Raw genomic sequence first — 21,381 nt, 5'->3', positions numbered from 1 at the left:
ATAATAGCTCCTAGGAGGCAAAGACTTCAGGCCACAGACTCTTTGGGACAGCAGAAATACTGTCTATTTGTACTGCTTGTTTCTTTCAGTTGTTTAGTCTTTGCACAGTGGTAGGACTGGCTCCCGCCAGACTAAAGATTGCAGCTGAATGATTACACCACACACTGTGGAAGGGAGACAGTTAGTTTCTAAATTGAAAACAGATTCTTGTCCCAATGTCTGCCTTTGCAATATTTCTTTCCACCCATACAGATCTAAAGCTTGTTCTATTCTCTGATGCCTCAGAGCTGGTGGGTGGTCCTAGCTGTGTTCCTCTAGTGTCTGTCCAAAAACTTTCTTGGTTCTGCAGGTCTAAGAAGAACAATTTTTTACCTGTGATAGTGAATATGGACAGTGGAAATGTAGGAATGCTTGTAAAGGTGTCTATGAAAATCCTTGAGCCAGCCACAACAATAATCTCATCCATACTTCAGCTGGTGGCATACCTGCACTGCATCCATGAGTGAGCTTCCATCTAGTCCACATGCCCAGCAGTAAGTTAGTTAGTGCAGTCAGTTAAGTTAGTGCAGGTCAGTGCTACATCATTGGTTTGAGCATAAGGGCAAGACTAAGAGCACAGACTTGCCTAAGGTCCACTGGGAACCAGTTTACCTCCTATTATTAGCAGACACAATTCTCAGCTCCTCAACACATCTGCCTCCAGTCTGGGTCCCTCTATTTTCATTGTCAGAGCCCCTCTTCAAAATGAGATGAGGGCAAGTCATCTGGGTATTTTTTTCATATCCTTTCTCCCCCCATGTTATTCAATTAATCACAAAAAACTTGGAAGGTCACTATTTTAAAACAGTATTTAAACCATGAGTTGCATCAATCTAAACCAGAAACGAGGTATTGAAAATCAATGTTATAAGAGGCAAGGGAATGAAGGGAAAATGGGATCCAGATTGTTTCCTTTGGGCTCTGAAGTTTTCTCAGGCAGTTTTCTCAATTATTCTGATATATTTTTGTTGCTCCTTGCCCTACTAGTGGTAATGGAGTGATTGGTTGGTTGTTCCAGAGCTTGACCCAACATAATATTTATAAAAAGAAGTTGTCAGAGTGTGGAGCTAATTGAGGGATTCAAATTGCTGAATGTGCTGGGAGAACAAAATGATTGCACACAAAGCAGAAACAGGACTGAAACAAAATGAAATACCTTCCCTGCAAAATCGTTATGTAGGCAATTGAGTGAGGAACATTTCCGTGCACTTTCTGTTTCTGAACGGTGAAGACAATTAGAAGGCCAAAATGTTAGGTCTGCATTAACAATTATGTCTTCACAACTATTAGATATTTTTTCCCCCGAGGGACAAAGTTTTGTTCCAGTTCAAGTTGAAAAGTCCAATCAAATGTTGGCCCTGCTGATCTCCTGAAAATCTCTGCACCCATGGGGCATTTATTCCCCCTCTCCCGCCCTGCATCTGGATTTAATGATTACATCACTTAAAAACAAGAACCAGCTGCATGCTGAAAGCACTGGGGAGTCTGTAGTAATTTTCTGCTTCTTCAGTCCTTTCTACTGGTCTGGGTGCAAGATGGGACAGAAGATGGAAGACAATTCACATAGACAGAGCATGAATTTACTCCCATATTATATTCAAGCAGTTCCACCAATTTCATTGCAGGTGTACCCGATCTGCACCTGCAAACTGAGGGCAGAACCAGGTCCTCCATTCCTTCCTTGCTGCCAGCTCACAGGAGTGGTGCTGGGCTGGGTATTTGCTGGGAACCTGCCTCTTCTGGTTTGCTTTCCCAAAAGAAGAGTGCTGTGCTGGCAACACACACAGGGTGTTCTGTGTGTTCACATCTGCGCTGGCCAGCTGAAGAAAGGCAAGGTGTGGTTTCACAGACTGTTTCACAGACTGGTTGACAGACTGTGATTTTCCTCCCAATCACCAGGCCCAGATCAGGGCATGGCATCTGTTAGGAAGTGCTCCCAAAAAGCAGTTTTTATAGGACTACCTTTCTCTGGGCAAACATGGGGGATGTTCCAGCAAATGGACACAGGCTGTGTTATCGTGTTTGACTAGGAGGTCCCAAAACTGCTTTATTCAGAACTTCAGATGTAGCCATTGACTCTCCCATCTAGTGATAAGAAAACATGGCACATCTCTTTAGTTAGTACTGGAACTTGTGACTTGTAAATATATAAACACATAAATGCTCTCTTCAATGATAAAAGGCTTCCTTGGATCTGCACCAATGGTTGTTATTTCCAGAGTTTCCTCTCAACTGCTGAGGTACAGAAAAGCATATGTGTTCAGGGTTAAATGGTCTGCATTAGGACATTTCAGCCTGCGTTACATCCATTATACTATTTTCAGTCTTGGACCAGGAATCCCATCACATCTGGTGCAAAACAAACCCAGAAGAAAAAGATGGTGCTGTCATCTTCTGGGACCATTGTAAAAGAGGAAACAGCTGGTGCACGAGGGGAGCTGAATCTGAGGAACAGCACCCAAAGTAGTAGTCATGGCACATCATCTGCCAAGTCACTGCTAAGTTTAGTGCCAGCAGCGCCTTGTTTGTAGCTCCCAGCAGTGTTATGGTCTTTGCTGCTAGACTGAGAGTCCAAAGGTGTGCTTCCTTCCGGGTCTGAGAAGGATCCTCAGGGAGCTACATGGATGTTCAGGCACAAGGGAAAGGTCAAACATTATGGCATTACTTAGTAGATTCTCACTACTAGAAAGAAAGGTCTGTTCAGGGTAGTAAAAGTGAACACAATCTGGGCACAGCTGAGCCTAATGAACTCACAGGCTTGTGATGAAATGAGAATTAACTTAATTAACATAATATTCCAGATCTATCTGCAAAAATACAAAGAAGTTCTATCCTGTATTGCAAACACTGTATATTGTGTAGAAGAGTGATTTTTGATGGCAGGAAGAAAAAAAATCCACATTTTTCTTAGTTTCTGGCAGCCTTCACATGTTACTTCTTCATATGCCAAGAGGTTAGATAAATGACTCTAGCATCATTTATGATATGCTATTCAAGACTTAGGAACTGTTCCTGATCATGTTCTTCTAGCCTTCACTGGAAGAGGATATAATTAATTCATTACCTGTCATCTGCTTTTGGCCAAGTACATACATAGCTATCTCTGGTAAAGCTGACATACCACAGTTTGTTTGCTTTATCTTGATGAAATTTCATTTGCTTAATTTTGAAAATATATTTGTGCATTCCAGTTTTCATTTTTCTGCAGTCTGATATCTTCTGTGAAGGTGGTAAAAATATTTTCAAAAGGCATGAACCTAAGGAAGTTATCGTTTGAGGAGTGTGAAATCTGGCCTGAGAGGTTATATCTCAAAACTTTTACGGCAAGCTGTGACACATATTGTGAATTATTTGCATAATAATATTTATCATCTGACATAGATTGATTAGCAATTTTGGAACTGTAAGACCCTTAGAAGTCCCCATTGTGTCCTATGGAATGAAAGAAAAAGAAGAAGAAAAGAAAACAAACTCTACTTGAACATTATGAAACTTTGCTTCAGAACACAGGGAAAAAAAAGAAAAATGTTGCTCCTCTGATATAACAGACATTATATCAGCCATAGATATCTGTAAAAGTAGGGCACATGGGTAGTTTAAGTCCATATTTTCAATACATTGATGCAAACAATCAGACAAATTGAGTGGAACAACGTCCCTTCTTGGCAGCTTCACGTCAATGTGTAATGTTTGTCCATCTGGAAGGGACAGTTTAGACAAATAGAGGTTTGGGACTCAAAGTTATATCAAGAATCTGAAACTCTACATCTTTTACCATACAGAGATGTGTGAATACTCTAAATCACCTCCATCCATTTTAAAGTCTTTGTGTCTAAAGAAGAGACCAGTCTGCTGGAAGTGCATGGCATTACCATGGAAACATCAGCTCTCTGCTTCTTGAGGACATTCCCAAACCAAACCCAAGCATGCTTGCTTTTGTTTATTTGCCTTTATAAGCAGTATTTGAAATTGGCAGCTCTAGTTCTGAGTGCTTTTTGAAGATTGTTTGCTTAGGCCAACTTGAGATAAATAGCCTATTGCCCTTCCTAAAAATAAAGATGTTTTCCTGCTTGAATATCTCCCAGTCCTTTCATTTATGTAATTGTTTATTAGAAATAAGAACGTTAGAGAAACAAGCCAGAAGCAAGCCTGAGAAAGCAGTCCTCTACTGTACATTTGATGTTATTTCAGTTTCTCTGGCTTCCTCAGAACAGGTAGGATTTTTTGCAAAGAGATTACTGGCTTTGATCAGCTATAATAGGGACTTCACTTTCAATCCCCAGCCAAGAGCTCAGGGAAATCTTGCCAAACACTCAGCGTTGAGCAGGTCTCGCCCAGCGTGTCTGTGTGAGCCCTGAAGGCAGTCCCAGGCTGAAGCCCCGAGCAGCTCAGTGTCCCAGGTGCAGCGCAGAGCTGACACAGCTGTGGCTGTGCTGCTCTGAGGGCAGGCTGCCCTTGGCAGCTGCGTGCCTGTGCAGCAACACCAAACCACAGCAAGCTGGGAGTCATCCACATGGAGGCTTCCACATGGGATGCCATGTGGCCAGAAGCCAGCTGGACACCCGCTGCATGGTTTGATTTCTTGTGTACGGAAATGCATCTGAATTAGGTCAGCTGTGCCTGCTGCTCTCTCCTGACCGCATAGAGGGACATGGAGGGTGGCTCATATGTAGGTACCAGGTCTGTACACAGACTCCGTGAGAGGAAACCCATTGCACATGTCAGATGTGCTGTGCCTTGTAGAAGTGTCCAGGCTGCAACAGCTGTGCCACAGATCTGGCCAAACTGCTCTGCCCTGTGCTCTTGGAGAAGTGCGAAGTCGCCTTAGAGTCTGTTCCACAAGTCAGTATGTTTAGGTAGAGAAGGTGGATGGATATTAAGGAAATATTGATGTCTGACAGGCCCAACCAATTCTCTCCCTACGTGCAGGAAAGAGCTAGCCTAGAAAGAAGAATGACCCCGTTCTAAGGACACCTTCTGGTTACTTCCAAAAGGCACACTAAAAATACTGCTTTGCCAAATTGGGATGTAAATAAACAAAGTCTTTGAATCCATGGACATCCTGTCTTAAAAGCACTCTGGGCAGGCACAAAATCTATGGTTTATCATGCTTGGAAATCATTAACCACAAAACTGTCTTCTTTACCTCGGATAGATAAACAAATATACTTCTGGTATTTCATTCATCAAAAGGTACTGGGGACAGCAATGTGACTTTTACATCTGCTTTTCAGCTTGGGACATAATTGACTTCCAATGCATTTAAACATGGATTTTTAAAATCCAGTCTTCCGGTTGTAGACTGATGGTCATTTTTACCACTTCTTGCTCCCTAGGAGCAAACTAACAGACATTTCAAATTCCTCAGGTCAAAGACGTGTTCTTCATAAGCACAGACACAAAGATTTAGTTCTTCTTCAGTCTGCTGGGAAACTTTATGCAAACAAAAAGAGCTGTGATAATACTGCATCCCACTCTCCTGACCCTCCTGCCTTTGGTGACCTGCAGGAGAAACCCCTCTCCATTTGTTGCCAAAATAGAAAATCCAGCAGATGAACAGCAAGCACTGTCTGCAACTCCAGCTCAGTGTCAGCCCCTCTACTGGTGTGCAGCACACTTAGGAGCCCTGGGCTCTTCTGGGGTCTTTGCCATCTTACACAGCCAACATGCACTTTTATTGATCACAGCAAAGGTGCTTTACTGCTGGAGGTTAAATTTTGGGTTGAGAATTCAGTATGTGTAGTTTTTAGGATATCTTTTCGCTGCATGGGGTTTCAGAAGCGTGTGGGTACAAGGGGACGGACAAGGGTTAAGTGGGGGAAATGGATAGACCTATATTTGATCTGCAAGGCCTTGCTCCTGGCTGAGACATGCTAGTTTTTTGCCCTGGTCCCAGAGGAGTGGATGGACTTACATATTCACTGGAAAACAAATGGACTGCACTTATTTCATAGGGCCAGCATACAGGAGAATTTTCACTCGTTTTTCCCATTTCTGAATGTGTAGGCAGCTGCTCTGAGTCCATCAGGGATTCAGTTTACCGGACTGATAAGATGTTTATTAAATTAATGTACTCTGGTGCTCTTCACACCTAGAATTTTCCACATTTTTGGATGAGGATCTCAGTGGTGCCAGCTCACCAGTTCCTGCTTGAAAATGCTTTGGGACAAAATATTGGCTATAGCCAATACACAGAAATACTGCTAAGAAAATTTTGGGATGCATTTAAAGTTAGAACTATGCTGTTTTATTGTGTTTCCAGGAGACATTGCATATTTTACAGGTACATGTATGATATCTGAGCAGTGTGCATCAGCAGGTAATCTGTCTTTCTAATTTAGCCTAGGTAACCATGAAAGGCTGACTTGCCACTTTTCTTAAATCAGAGAAAAAAATCACTGAACCCAGCACCAGATGTTGTCAGATGCCTCTGTACGGTTTCTGATTCCTGCTTTCCAAAAGAGTAGCCCACCAGAGATAATAGCAGAAAACAGTGCTTGTAATATTATTTTCTGTTTTGAATATTATTTGGCATTGCTCTTCTTCACAGTTTTTATCATCATCAGTTCGACACACAAACACTAGACTGTTCAGAAGATCATAATCAAAGTGAAATCAAAAAATGCAAAGCAAAATTGCATTTTTTCACATAATACCCGGTAAGGAAGGAGCTTGAGAGGGTGGTCTTTGTCTCTCAACAGCTGAAATGGTTGAGATAACAAATAATTGTATTGAAACACATTGATTTTTATTGCTCCTCCAACAACACCAACCATGGCAGGGGGCTTGGGATTACAAGATCTTTAAGTCCCCTTCCAACTCTTAACATTCTATGACTCTATGATCTGAGGGATCCTGAAGTGTATGACTCGGGGTAGAATTTATCTAATTAAATTTTTTCTGCTTTGTTTTGGTCTGGTTTTTTTGAGACACAAGAGAAAAGGTATTTCTAGAAGGTGTCCTTGGCCTCTTTATATACAAGTACTTGATGACAGCTCTGATATTGTACTGACTGTCATTCATACTGCTGCCACATTTTTACAACACTATGAAGTTGGTAATCACATCTGTTTAATAATTTCTTCTAGACCTTGTTTTCCCAAAATGTATATGGACTTGAATTTGCCAAAGGAGAAAGAACACTCCTATGGATAGATATTTGTGCAGTTGCAATTTCCTCAAAAGCACAGTGTGCAATGAAGGGTTTGCTGCAGAGAGTATGTTCTGCTAAGTCTGTTTGTATGTCGTGAGGCATTGATCAAATCCATGGCTTCTCAGTCAGTATTTATAGCTCACCCTAGCTTTTATTTATAGGTTACCTTTTAGTCTTGTCTATATTATATGTCTCTCTTGTTGGCAACGAGGCTTGAATGTCATTTAAACAGTCTTACAGTAAATGCCAACCAGATGAGAGGATTGTTCATTGGCCCTTCTTGGGGGAGGCCTCAGTGCTTCTCCCGGGCTGCATCTATTAATGGAGCAACTGAACACTACACTGAGGGGTCTGGATCCCCACCTGCCCCCATAGGCTCCCACAGCCATTCTGTTGTTGCTTTGTTCTCTATTCATGCTTGTGTCTTCGCTGTTCTGCTTTCCATTTGTCCTCCTACTCCTCTTTTTCTATCTTTGCTACCCCTGCCTATCCCTGCTCTGGGTCCCAGCCACTCACCCACTTTATTACATATGCTTCACCTCTAATCTACAAACACCTCCACAACAATAGCTTCATTATACTTTTTGAAATTAGCATAACAAAAAATATTCCTTCTCACTGATTATCAAAGAAACTCATCACCTTGATTCTGTGCATGAGCTGCCCTCTCTCTAATTATGTTCGTAAGAATACTGGGACTCAAGAAAATACATCCTTCTGCTCAAGTCTTGTGTGACAATGAACATTACTCTTTCATGAAGTTTCTCAATCAGTAAAATGGAATAATGACCACAGCCACTCAGAATCACAAAACAGCTGAGGCTGGAAGGGACCTCTGGAGGTTGACTGGTCCAAGAAGGGCTGCCTAGAGCTGATTGTCTGGGGCTGTATCCAGATGTGCCCAGTGTGACCCATGGCAGAGCACACAAAGTAATCCCAGTGTCCCAGATGTACCCAATGTACCCAGCAGTGACACTCCTCAACCACTTTATGTCTTTTAAGAGAGCTAGTCAGAACCACCAGGAATACTGAATATCCTCATGTGGTCAGACATTCCTGGTAGTTGTGCTTTGCTTGTTCCAGATGCCTGCAGTAAGCATAAAGCTGTTTCTGGACCCAAGACTTTTCTTATTGCAGTGCTGAAAGAATGCTTTTGGCTTTAAGCTAAACACCCATAGTTTGAAGACATTTTGATATGTACCCAGCACTGCTCAGCATTGTGCTGCCTTCCCCATTTTCCTCATCATTCTTTCTTAGGGTTAGACCTCACTCTTGTATTTGAGGGTGACATTTATGAGTGACCTGCTATGATTTACTGCCAAAGCATACCAGATATACGAAAAGGATTAGTCAAAGGGTATGGAGAGAAAGAATTACTGTTCAGTGATAAAACTTCACATGAAAGCTTCAAACTAACTTTGTTTTTTTTTCATACAAGGAAGGAAACATGAATATGGAAAAATCTATTTGATATAGAAGTTGTTCTTTTAAAATATCATCTGTGGCATTTTTTTTTTTGTTAGATACAATGCTGAAAGCATTTTTCTCTTCCTGAAAAAACAAATTAAGGATGGGAACTCTTACTCAAGGTACAAAGAACATTAATTCTGCTGGAACTTCCCTTTTATCTGTTCTATTATTTTCTCTTAATTTACTCCATGCATCTTCCTAGACCAGGTCTTGGCTGAGGAGGAGATTTCTGTGAGTTTTTCCAACCACTGGGGTAAACTATAACTAATTTTAAAAATAAAATGCCCTAGTGGTGCCCTTTCACAGAGCTGTCATGCTTCACTCTAAGTTATCATTTGAAGAAATAAATGGACTTTAAATTCCCAGACTGTGAGTAATAAATTCAAGATTGTCTTTGTACTTGAACATATAAATCCCTATGGAGTGACATTTCAGAAGGATCTTTGTCTTCCTCTGGAGAATGAGGCCCTCAGAAGTTAATAACTGACCTGTTGGCCAGACAAGTTCTACCATCAAAGTAATCATAGAGACAGACAGAAATTCTTCTCTTCACCATGAGGTACTTCAAAACGTGCAGGCAAAAGTGGACATCTGCTCTGCAATTTTATTTATTCTCTGTTGATTTTTTGCTAAATTTATCTGAGCTTTGAAGCCTTGCAAACTAGAGAATGAAAAACAAACAAGCTTACTTACCAGCTTCCCCTAGGCCTCCAAAGCTCTATTTATAATTTCTATAAGCCTTCATTACCTCTGGTATACAGTATCAAATTCTTCTGAACAAGAAAGGTCACATTCTAACTATTATTACTGAAGAAATGAATTCAGTGTGTGACATCACAGCTAGACAGTTAATTACCCTGTTTAATAGGACACTACAGCTGTTAGGGAACTGTCTGCATGCAAAAAGCCACTCAATAGTATTTACCATTTCAAAGGGAGAAACCTCATGCAAATTAGCCATTTGCAATTCCAAATTTATTTTTAAAACTGTAAACATTCCTGAGAGGAACACATTCTTTAGCTTAGTCTCCAAATCAATGTTCATTACAGTTTTACAATAAGCACCCTGGTGTACTACATTAAATCCCTATATTGTTCTTCTAAATTTCTGACATTGTTAACTGTGAAATATTTATTATTTCCAGTGTTCCAACTGATGTTGTAAATTAGAAAGTAACTAAGAAATTAGAAATTGGTGAAGAGATTTGGGCACAATACTGGTAATCTTTTTTTATCCACTTATCTTGACAGGTATCTCAATTCTAATTGCATTTAATGAGACTGCAAACTAAAGTAATCATTACACACTAACAAGGTTTCTGTTTTGTTATTTAAATTGCAAATGTAGAAGCAAATTCTTTCCTGCTTAAATTGTCATTCAGTAGAGCCCACCAATATTTTTGCATATTCTTATTTTTTAAATGAAATTATAACATGAGATAGGTTTGATAAAGAAACCTCAGTGAGTGCATTTGCCATAAATCTGGGCAAATTAATGAAATAATGGAGTGTTCTGGATAAGTGATATGAAATGCTCATTAAATCTGCAGCAGTGTATTTTTGTGAATCTGAGTAATTTGAATCTTCAAACACCAAAACAACAATAAATAAAGCAGTCACATTAGTTGTGAACCTATATTATTTTTCAGTAAATGAATTGTTTAATAAGTGAGGAAACAAATGAAGTGCTATTTTCTGTTACTAGTGTGCTGTCAGCCCCTGTGCATGGATCTCAGTATTGCTCCTTTATGCCTGCATCCCCAGTGATGGTCCCACCTGAGAGCACGGGGCTGATCTGGAGCCAGGCACACCACGTCTGGCCAGTCTGCAGCTGCTAAAGAGTATAGCTGAAGATTTAATTTAGTCTGGTTTTCCAACTGTTGCTGTGTTAAGCAGTGAGTAAACACTAGAAGTTCTCCATCGTTTATATATACAGAGGGGTTGAGCTCTCCTCCGAATTTACTGGAAAAGCTGAGATTGCCTTAAGGGACACAGGACAAGACACTAACTTAATAACTTTTTAACTTGAAAACTTCACTTGCTGAATTATCAATGACAATTTGGATTGTTTGTGTATTACCTGATGAATTATCAACTCATCAGCTTCCAAAAGAGAAGTTTCTTTTTTATGATAATAAAGGACAAGTTATGAATCTGTTAGGTGCAAAGATCAGAGATTGCTAAAACTAAAACTAGCAAGAGTTAAACTTGTTGCTACAATTCTAGATAAAATCCAGCTGGCAGGAAGCCTCAGAACAAATGTTACTTCTACTTTTCCCCATGGCATGGTAGAGCTGGCAGTTGGAGAGACAGTGAATATGGCTAATTGCACACGGGTAACCTCCAACCAATAAGCAAAGCAGAGCATGGTGTGCAGAAAAAAATGACAAGGAACCTCCTCCCCAGCCCACTGTCACTCTGTGTTCTGATTCCTTGGGTGGGCTTGTGTTCCTGCCTCCACTGCAGCAGTGACAGACTGATGGGGACTCCCAAAAACAAGACATTGCTGAAAGCCAGATGGCTTTATGCAGAACAACATTACCTATTACCTTGACTAAGTAATTGTACTAATTTTAAAAAAAAATTCCTATGTTGAAAAAGTTTCCAGACTGTTATCCCTTCCCCAGTTAAGTGGAAAACAAACTGCCATTCAGCAACAGAGATGGGGTTGGATCCAACATAAACATATCTCAGCTAGGCATTCTCCATAGAACTGCACAGTCATTTTTTCCATATACAGTGGGAAAGACAAAGCCTCTGCTTAAAAGGCATTCTTCTCGAAAAAGGGGGAGGGCTACAGCGTTTTGGCTGTCTGGAAGCTGGCTAAGTATCAGAGATTAGTACCAGTCTCTAATTTACTTATTAGTGCTGCCACTGAGGGAAAAACTTACTCTTACATATGCTCACTGTTGGAAATAGAAAAATTGCACTTGAAAGAGTAGCTAGTCGATTTTCCTCTTTCAAAAAAATGCCAAGTTTATTCAATTTACAGGAAAAGGATAAATCTACATTGTTTCCTCATTAACCACTCTCCACCCAGTCCCCACTTACATGAAATGTGCATTCTGAGTCACTGAGATTCTCAGCTAAGTGAGACATAATCAGTTGACAAACTTAAGTACTCTCTGAGAGATTTACAGATAGATACAAAAATTTTAAAGGGATGAAAAATAAAAGTGGGCTTTAAAGCAAGTACTACTGTGCTTGCAGGATGCTGTTAATACTGAGAGGTTAAATCTCAAGCTCCAATTTCCCCCCTTCCAAATTTCTAGTATTTCCTGGTTTGATTTTGCAGCTCTTTGAAATGTTGGAATCACAGCAGAGAAAAACAGTGATCTGCTTGACCAATAACCATAGCATCAATTAAAAGCCTTTTAGAAAGAAACCCAAGCCAATGTGAAAATCTTGAAAGATGAAGAGAAAGAGCTTTCATCCGTCTCTGCCACCCAGCTATTGACAAGACAGACAGGATGGCTGATGGGAAGATCCCATGTTTCTGGGCAGTTCTCAGAAATAGGGATTTCCCCCTGGATCATCCTAGAACTTTGCAAATGTGTGGGAAGGGAGTAAGACAGTTCAGCATGGTTAACCTTGTACTGCATTCCTTACATTCAGGATGAAGCTGGGCAGAGGCTGTGCTCTGAGAGGAGAGAGGAAAAGCTGGAGCTGGGGAGAAGGGATAGCCTGCCTTGATCTCTCAATGCCTCTGGGCTTCTTTCATCATAGGCATAGTCTGATAATGAAGAGATAAATTTTCTGTTGTCTCAAAGAGAGGAAAGAATCAATGCATCAAGAGAAAAACCCAATGATTTCTTTTCTTATCCCACACAGAAATCCATCACCAAATGCCCTAATTCCAGCTAACTTAAAAGTAATTAGCTGGTGCCTTAGAGACCTTGTTGAGTCTCTGCAGACTATCCTTGCCATTGACTGGAAGTAGAGAGACAGAGAAAACCACAAACTTGCAAAAGGCTGAACAGGATACACAAATTCCCCCTGACCTTACACTGTGTCCAGGCCTCCAATACCTGCCCACATCCCCCTGAATGGATCTGTGGCAGATACTGGTGCTCTGGAGACCTTGCCAACCCTCAATGGGCCAGGCTGTGTTAGCCTTTCTGGGGCATGAAGGATTCTAATAGCCAGGGTAGGGAAGGTTATGTTATAGTTTGTCCTGCCAGCCTTTTTTAAAATTATTTTATTTTCTCGGATACTGGATCTGGACAAATGCTTACTTTTGAGGAAGGTCCCTGGAGCCAGGAGTGGGGAGCACAGCACAAGGGAGTAATGAATGGCAGGCTCTCTGTGGCTGTCAATGGGCTACCATCCAGGCTCAGAGGTGGAAAGCCACAGTAGGAAACCCTAGGACATACTGGCCTTGCCTTAGCCTTGGCAAAAAAGTCTGCTAACCTCCTGCCACTTAGAAGGTCTTTCATAAGAAAATAAAAGGATGCATTGTAGGGTGGTAACAGGGTACTCCACAGCTCAGAAAATATCTGGTTTAGGTGCTGGTTCTATGTAGCTAATTTTCCACTGGCAGCAATGGTCAAAGATTGAATGAGCTAGTTTTTATTCATTTTGTTGGGTAGGCAGAGTCAAACAATGGTTCTGAGTCTTATAGTTTTAGTTAAAAAGTCTATTTTTACAGAACATATTGAAAGTTGCTCATTCAGGTACAGTTGGTGGGTTTTTTTGCAACTATTAAATTATGTTTCAAATTAATTATGTATCAAATTAATTAAGGTGTGCCAGTTCCTCTCATACTCCCTGGCTTCCATATGTCATGATCTAAACAATTACATTTTAATTGTTCTTACAGTCTTGTAAAGTTGGAATAGTAATCTCTAAAATATTTTTCACAGCCCTCTCTAATTCTTTGAATCTTGAATGCTGTGGGCTTAGCACTGTTTCTCACTAGTTTGTCAAAAGAGGATAAAAAAGGAATTCTAGTATTTGCAAAATATTTATTTCAAGAGAATAACTATATAAAGAATTGCAAAATACAAACAAAGCCAGTCAAAGCCATATCATATTTACCATATTTTAGTCAATCTGTTTTCATTGTCAAATACACACTTTATATATTCTGAATGACAGTTAGAAAAATCTCTTTGAGAGATTTTAATGACGAAGAATTAGATTTCAAAAACTTTGGAGCTCTAACAGCTTTGTGTATAATGCTATTCAGCAATTGTTGAATCTTGCATTAGGATGCATAACCCAAACATCCCCAGCTCATGGTGGTGTGTGAAAATGGACTGGGATCAGATCCAAACATTCAAGAGGACCAATTAAAATATAAAACCCAAAGGTTCTATATTTTGGTGATTGAAATCTAAGTCCAGAAGCAAGTTGTAAATCATCAGAGGCTGCTTATATGTTACTCAGAAACTACACCTCTTTTGCACAGCTCTGGAACACTAGAAGCTCTAATTGTTATCAGTTTAAATCAGGCTAAGTTTTCCTTCAGAAAGCAATTCTTTTATTTCTTCTCATGCCCCCTGGAAAAACCAGACTTTTTATTCCTTCCTTGTTTCCCATGTTGTGAATAAGAGTGGCATAAAATGCCTTTTATTGGTTTTCACAGCCCAGAATAAGCTTTGGGGCTCTTTGCTAGTAGTTGCTCAAAAATGTGTGAGAATACACTGCAGTGGAGTTTAAACTTTGTTTTCTGGTGGGTGTTTTATACATCTTCATGAAATGGAGAAAATTTCCAACTATGTATCTGCTCTGTCTTGTGCTTCCATTTGCTGCAGCTTCCTATGATTCAAAAGGTTTGGGGACTGGTGGCGTTACTCCAAACAGCTGATTTTCATTAAAGTTTTGATGAGAAACTTAAGTTGGAATCACAAACATCTGCAGTAAAACTTCCTCCCCTCTAATAGATGTTTCTCAGAACATAACCTTGTTGTATCAGAAAAAAAAAGCAGCTAGAAATCCAAATTGCACATTATAGGAGTTAACCTAACATAACCTCAAGGGTTTGAAGTGAATTAATTTAAAGATCTGCTTTTAAAAAGTAGATGCAGTTCACATTAGCTTACAAGAACTTAAAGGTTCCTGTCAAGCTAAAACCCTTTTTGGCTCACACCTCAGGATTAGGTCTTCTGCTGCTTCTTATAGTACTAGTTTGTTTTGAACAGATTAATGCTACAAGTAAGGATCAAATTGTGGTTTCTCTCAACAGACTGCAAGATTTTCTGTTCCAACCTTTTTGGGGAAAAGGAGTGACGATGATTTGGTGGTAGTTTGAGTCTTTGTTAATAAGTGGCTGGGACTTATGATTGCTGTCATTTTATGTATTTAATGTGAACCATTTTAGAGAGGTGAGTTTGTCACAAATCCCATACTAATCATTGCTTATCATTTTAGGAAACCAGAAAGCAAGCATCTCAAATACTACTTCTTGACTTTTATCAGCAGCTGCTGGTAAAAGTCAGGTGAGAAAAAATGATTGTCAAACATGCTATGTTAACACACAAGCTCCATCAGATAACTTCTGTCTCTTACTTTCTCTTATAGTAAATGGCTAATTTTGACTTGACTATGATAATTGTTTCCTTTAAAGGACTTTTGCCTATCTGCCTATCCCCTGAGCCAAAAACACTGATGCTGGAAACAGTTTTCCTCTTCCATCTGTCCAACAATATCATGCCTTCCTTCACTCTGGGAATTGGCTTCCTGCCCTGTCCCAACTTCAATTTTTTCTTTACTCTTAAGACTCTTGATTATCTCATTCTTGCTCGAATTTTTTCCTCTCCTTAGTCTTCCGGCTTCAGTTTACTTCCTTTCCCACTATTTACTTCACTTCTTCTTTCCATGGAGGACATTTGAGATTATCTTTTTTTGGCTTGGCAGATGTCTCCACAGAATGTCTGTCTTCCCTTCTTCCCCTAATCCTTCCCACACTAATTTCCTATACTGGTCTCTGGCCTCTTGTAGTCATTTATGTCAGAATGAAATTAATATTTTACTGGATGTCACCTTACATTCATTTTACATTAAGAAGAGTGACAACAAACTGTGGATCACAGAAAACCATTTGTGATACTCTCTAAAGTCTTGTACCACTTTTTATTCTCACCTCAGACTCTGTAAGGAACTTTGTTCCTAATAGGGAACAAAATCTACACCTATATAATTAAAACCATTATATCAGTGGAATTCACAAACACAAATTTTAACAGTGGCAGGCTTCAGACCCGAATGGTAATGTATGACCTTTTAGTTTAGATGCATGTGTTCGACAGTGGGATGTAACTTCTCAGAACTTTCTTCTGGTTTTCAATTTTACCTCTGTGCCTCACCAAACCTGGAAGTGTCTCACCATTACCTTTCCTCTGTTGTGTCCAAGTTAGTGAGTGGCCAACTAAAACAAAAATCTCTGATGTTTGCTACTTGCTTGTCTGCTTTCATTTGATATCTGCCTGCTTTTTGCTTCCGTCTCTTATGAATCTTCTTATAAAATATTTTAACCTATCCTTGTTTGGAAAAACTGATCTCTGACTTCACGCCACCAACTGCTGTTGGATTGCACTGATGAACTGGTCCAATGGTCTGCACTCTTTTCCTCTCTGTGTCCCCATACACATTGGGATTTTGCTCTGTAACTTCTCCCTATTTTCCTAAATAGCAAACAAATAATCTCAGCACTTAAGAGTGTTTTTCATCAACTGAATAAAGTCACTAATGCTTAATCATTTTTGAAAAATAACATTTTTTACTAACTTGCAGTTTCAGCATAGTCACCTTCAGTTTCCAATTGTTGCATATGCCAAGACCTTAATTTATTACACTAACAAGCTTTTTTTTTTAAACCTGTGTGGGTACTTACACAATAAGTTCAATTTTTTTGTTAATCTCCTTCTGAGTTGACAAATTGGATTGCAGACTCTCTCAGCTATCTTCAAATTCCTAACACTGTAATCCTTCTTACAATACTATTCCGAATAATTTTAATCAATTTATAAGCATTTTTTTTTTAAACAAGAGACAGATATCTTGTTTCATGGTGGTCACTAACAATGTTCCTTATGTGGGAAACACAGCATTTCATTGTATGGAATCTAGTAAGGTTATTTTAAACATCTACTTTAGCTGATTTATAAAGCTGTCCTGAAGCAAGCATCCAACAAAGTCCTTAAAGAGGAAGAGACTCCTTTGAGCATTTCCAGGGAACACTGCTAGGAATTAGAGGCTTAAAAAATTGACTGTCTCCACTATTGTATGGGGAATTTGGGTTTTTGCCTGAAGACAGTCCATGATTCTGATTGAAACATCTAGGAACAATTTATGTGCCTAATTTAGGTGTTCTGGATCACATAATGATTAAGAATGAGGGCACCAAGGTAGTTGGCATTGCCTGAAGTCCAGCTCATATCCATGGTACCCTCTGTGCATGGGTATAGGGTAGCATTAAGAATGTAGTTAGTTCTCTTCTCTTAAGAGGTTTTCATTCAACCCCCCCCCAAAAAAAGACAAAAAACCCAAAGCTCCACATTAATTCTGAATTTTAAAACCATCTCTCCCATTTCCTCCCAGCTTAGGGTTGCCACACATGGTAAAGGAAGAGGATTGAAAGGCTGAGAAATATTCACTAATGTGTATCTACGTTATTAAGATCTCCTGTTCTTCTATAGGTTTATAGTATCAACCTCTTACCAGGATTTAAGAGCATCCCACCAGTTACATATTGGAAACTCCCACCGGCGTGTTTCATGTTGCAGCTGACTGTCACCACAGACCACAATCTGCAGCTTTGTAACTCTGCCATATGAAACTGCCCCCTTTGTACAATTTGGCACTATTTGACATGACTAACAGCCTCTGTCTGCTCGGGGGAGCTGTAGGCCTGAGTCAATATTTAGACGAAGGAGCTGAATCAAACCGCGCTGTGTAAGGGAGTTTACTCTGCGGTTCACTGTGAGCTGTGGGTTAAGCACCCGCGCTTCAAAAGAGGCTAATTCAAACCTTCTGGGATAACCCTGGTCCTGAGGCTGAGGAAGGGGAGGTCAGCTGTGGGAGGGAGGGAGGGAGAAGCTCTTTGAGGACCAAAAGCAATGTTCCTTCCTCAGATGAGAGACTACCAAACTATCACTCCTCGGCCCCTACATCAACCTTCAAGCTTAAAGCCTGTTCCTCAAATCCTGTTACCAACCACACACATGGATCAATGAGAAAGCAGGTTCTCACTGTTACAGAGCCATCTGTCCTATCCCAAAAAAGCATCCTAATGAGCCTCCTTGGAAATTGGTATGGAGGTGGGCCCTGAAACATGCAGTTAGTAAGGGGTCTTGAAGTCCCCGCCTCTTCCTCATGGAACCATAGCATTCTGCAGCCAAGGGCCTTGGCATGATGATACCAGGCAGTCATCCAGTTGTTACATGGGATCCAGAGTCTAAGTGCTGCCATTGTGTGGGCTGAAGTAAACTACAAGAGAAAACACCAGTTACTGAATCGATTGTGTTGGCCTGAGCAAAAATTTAGGAAGGATTGAAATTGTTGAAGGGACCCAAAGTGTCATTCCCCTGCAGCGTCCAATATACTTCACAGTGCTTTCCCAAGGTAAAATCTAATATATTTACATGAAGAAATGTGAACTGTGTCTTTGGGAAAACCGTACTATACTATCATATCAAGAAAGACCAATAATCGCTTATGCTCATTATCCCATTAAAAGCAGCTACAAAACCCATCCAGCTCTTAAGTCAGGCATTTCATTGAGGGACTTTCCATGCTGTAAGCAACAGGTGGCAATGCAGCTTCCTGGGGCTGATCCAAGGCCAGAGGACAAAATCTGTACATCCCACGTCATGAAGCCTGTCCAAAAACTGGGATGGCTCCTGAGAATCCTTATGCCGAGCAAAGCGGGGTTTAACCTTCAGTTTTCTCACACAGGTCATGTTTCATGTGGACTCTCTGGCGTGGTGGGCAGGCGTTTCCTGAGGCTGTCCAGCTGCTTGGAGCAGGGGAATGAGCTCTCCCCAGCTCTGCAGCAACCCTGGCTGTCTGAAGGCTTTATGCACATTTCCATGGCTGTTAATTCTGGCAAGTGGAGGATAGGTGGAAAATCAGCCGTGTGGTATTGGAGATTGTGATCTTGATAGTGTCACAGTGACACAGCTGTGCTAATCTTACCTCATTTTTGGATGTTATGCTAGAAGAACTACTCTTTCCCTTCCCATGACCTTATGGAACTCAATTAGCCTCCTGCTTTGCATCTACCACGCATGAGATATTACAGTGTTGTGTCCACTGTTCCACTTCCAACCTTACCCCACTCCCTGCATATGCAGGAGTAATTTATTATTTCCTCCAGCTGTATTTTTGAGTAGCCCATTCCTGAGACAGTGTTGCTAAAATGAAGGGTATAAATCAATCCCAAAATAACAGGGGTTGCGGGAAAATTTTCCATATTAAAATTGCTTCTCAGATCTCTCTAATTTCATTTGTCACTAATCCCAACCACATAATTTTAGGAACTTAAAAATCTCTGCAGGTGTGTTCTCTACAGGAAGTTTCCTAGATGCATTTGATTTATCATCCCCTGCTTTCACTGTGAAAACAAACTCAAATTTTGGAGGCGGATGGCATTCAGTGGCAAAAGCACAAACTTCTACAGGACAGAATTTACCATCAAAAGTCAGTCTTTAGGGAAATTTCAGTGAATTACAATCGCAGGAATTACAAGGCAAGCAGAAAAGTGTTGTGACAATTAACTCTTGTAAAATAGCTCTGTTTGGACAGGCCTGTTTAGTTATGTTGGCAGGAAAGTCAGAGACATGCTAAGCCAGCTTCACAGCAAAGTACAGCAGCTGTCCGCTCACAGCAGGCAGGGCATGTGTACATTTTGAAGTCTGAGCTGCATCTCTCCAGTCCCGAAATGCAATGTCTCAGACCAACTCTCCCCCACCCCCAAATCCTCCTGTATCACTTTAAGTCTCAAATGAGTAAGCTAACATTAACCAGATGGGAGCTTTGACACAGACAGGTGAAAACAGAAAATTGCAGACACTAGAGAGAGAAGGGAATTACTGTACCTCAGCAAAAGGCACCCAACTTCCAGTAGCTACTGCCTGCTGCCCTCTGATAACAGTGGCTTCTTGCGTGCTGACCGCTGAGCTACCTTCAATGTCAAACTGAAAAACGCTCCCCTCACTCGAAGCTGTGCTGGAGGAGAAGCATCTCAGAAAGAATAATACAGGAGAAACAAGGGGCCAGGCGGAGATCAAAGCCATTTCCTCCCCTTACATCCAGCAGTGGTCTTCCAGCGTCTCAGTAATTGTTTACCCTCTTCTGCAATCAGCCCCCCTTGGCTTGGTGGTGCCTCAGTTATTTTAACTTTCTTTCAGCATTCAGTTTCCAGATGTGGCACTTCAAGGCAGTCTAACCGGATCCCGATTTAAAAGGGCGGGGGGGGGGGGGGGAAGAAAAAAAAAAAGAAAAAAAAAAAAAGGAAAAGAAGGGAAGAAAAACGTTTTTGCTGCCTCCCTCGCTCTCTCTCCGTGCCTGTGGCTCCTCTTTTTCCCCAGAGGCTCCAGCACAATAACATACAGATGGGCAGTGCTTAAGCAGAGAGTGTCAAACAGAGATTGTATTCCAGGAAAGCACCGCTAGCTCTCCAGCCACCTTATCTCCCCCTGTCAGGATACAGACTGACGCTCCATTCAGTGCTCTGGCTTCCTTCACATGTTCACATCATTCCCTTTTTTACCTTTCGTGTGGAGACCCTCCCACTCAAACTTTACTGTTCAGAAAGTGAGGTCACCCTTTCCTCCTTCTCCATGCCAACCCCCCACTATTTCTTTTGACTGCTACAAACAAATAATGGCCTCTCCTGACTGTTTATTTTTTTAACATCTCCAGTTTATTCAGCATAAGTCAGAAAGGTGCCAAATTTATTAAAAAAAAAACCCGCTAGACTAGCCATTCCTTATGTCACAGGGGAGGGGAGGCTGTGGGCGGGAGGAGAAGGAAGAGGAGGAGGGAGAACGCCTGGCTGTGCCATGGGCTAATAGGGCTAAGTGGTTTCTCTGACATGCTTCATTCAGTTCCTTTCCCTCAAGTCCACCTCTCAGCTTCTCGTTGGCTCATGAAAAAGTATATAGTTCACTGCGATTTTGGAAAATTACTTCATTCCTCAGACTCGTGAACTTTTATTTACAAAGAGCATCTTGTATTCCTTTTTCAAGAGATGCTTTGTGAGGCTCTGGTAACAAGGCTTGCAGTGTGTATATGAAAGTGAGCTGAATATGTTGCCCACAACTCACTTCATTTTGTGACTACGATCTCAAAAAGACAAGACAGTAATCCTTGCTAGGTTTTGGGATGAAGTCAGGGTATAATTATACTAATGTGCACTGCTCTAGACAAGGGGTCAGCACCCTGTTCATCAGAGGTCCTGAATGCAGGAAGCACCATTGGCCAGTTAAGCTTCTTTCCTAAAGCTTCGCAGAAATTGGCTTATTAGGCTTCATTTTGAGAGAGGATTCCTTCTTTTTCCCTCCCTTCACCCTTTCCTTTCTGGTTGAAGGTATTATCAACCAAGGAAGCAGCCAGTAGAGATTTAAGCCTAAAATTAAGACTTTTGATGATCTATTAACTTCTATACACCTGTAGACACAGTTTGGGGCCCACAAATGCTGTACAGAGGGGCATAAGGAAGTTCACTGTGAAGAAAGACTGATTCACAAATGGTGCAGCTGAGCAGGCAAGGCCAC

At 40.8% G+C, this 21,381-nt stretch overlaps 1 protein-coding gene across 1 annotated transcript in view; it reads right to left on the bottom strand.

The window, feature by feature from the left end:
- LAMA4 (laminin subunit alpha 4) overlaps window positions 1–20,331 on the bottom strand; it is a 99,135-nt gene extending 78,804 nt beyond the window's left edge. Inside the window, exon 1 of the mRNA XM_033055343.2 lies at window positions 19,702–20,331. Coding sequence (XP_032911234.1) covers window positions 19,702–19,899 — 198 coding nt within the window. The 5' untranslated portion in view covers window positions 19,900–20,331. The remainder of the gene's footprint in view (window positions 1–19,701) is intronic.
- Window positions 20,332–21,381: the final 1,050 nt, after the last annotated feature.

The sequence above is a fragment of the Catharus ustulatus genome, chromosome 3 (genome assembly GCF_009819885.2).
Source record: "Catharus ustulatus isolate bCatUst1 chromosome 3, bCatUst1.pri.v2, whole genome shotgun sequence".
Classification (NCBI taxonomy): Eukaryota; Metazoa; Chordata; class Aves; order Passeriformes; family Turdidae; genus Catharus; species Catharus ustulatus.
Note: the sequence above shows the minus strand (reverse complement) of the source record. Positions and strands in the feature narration are given on the sequence as shown.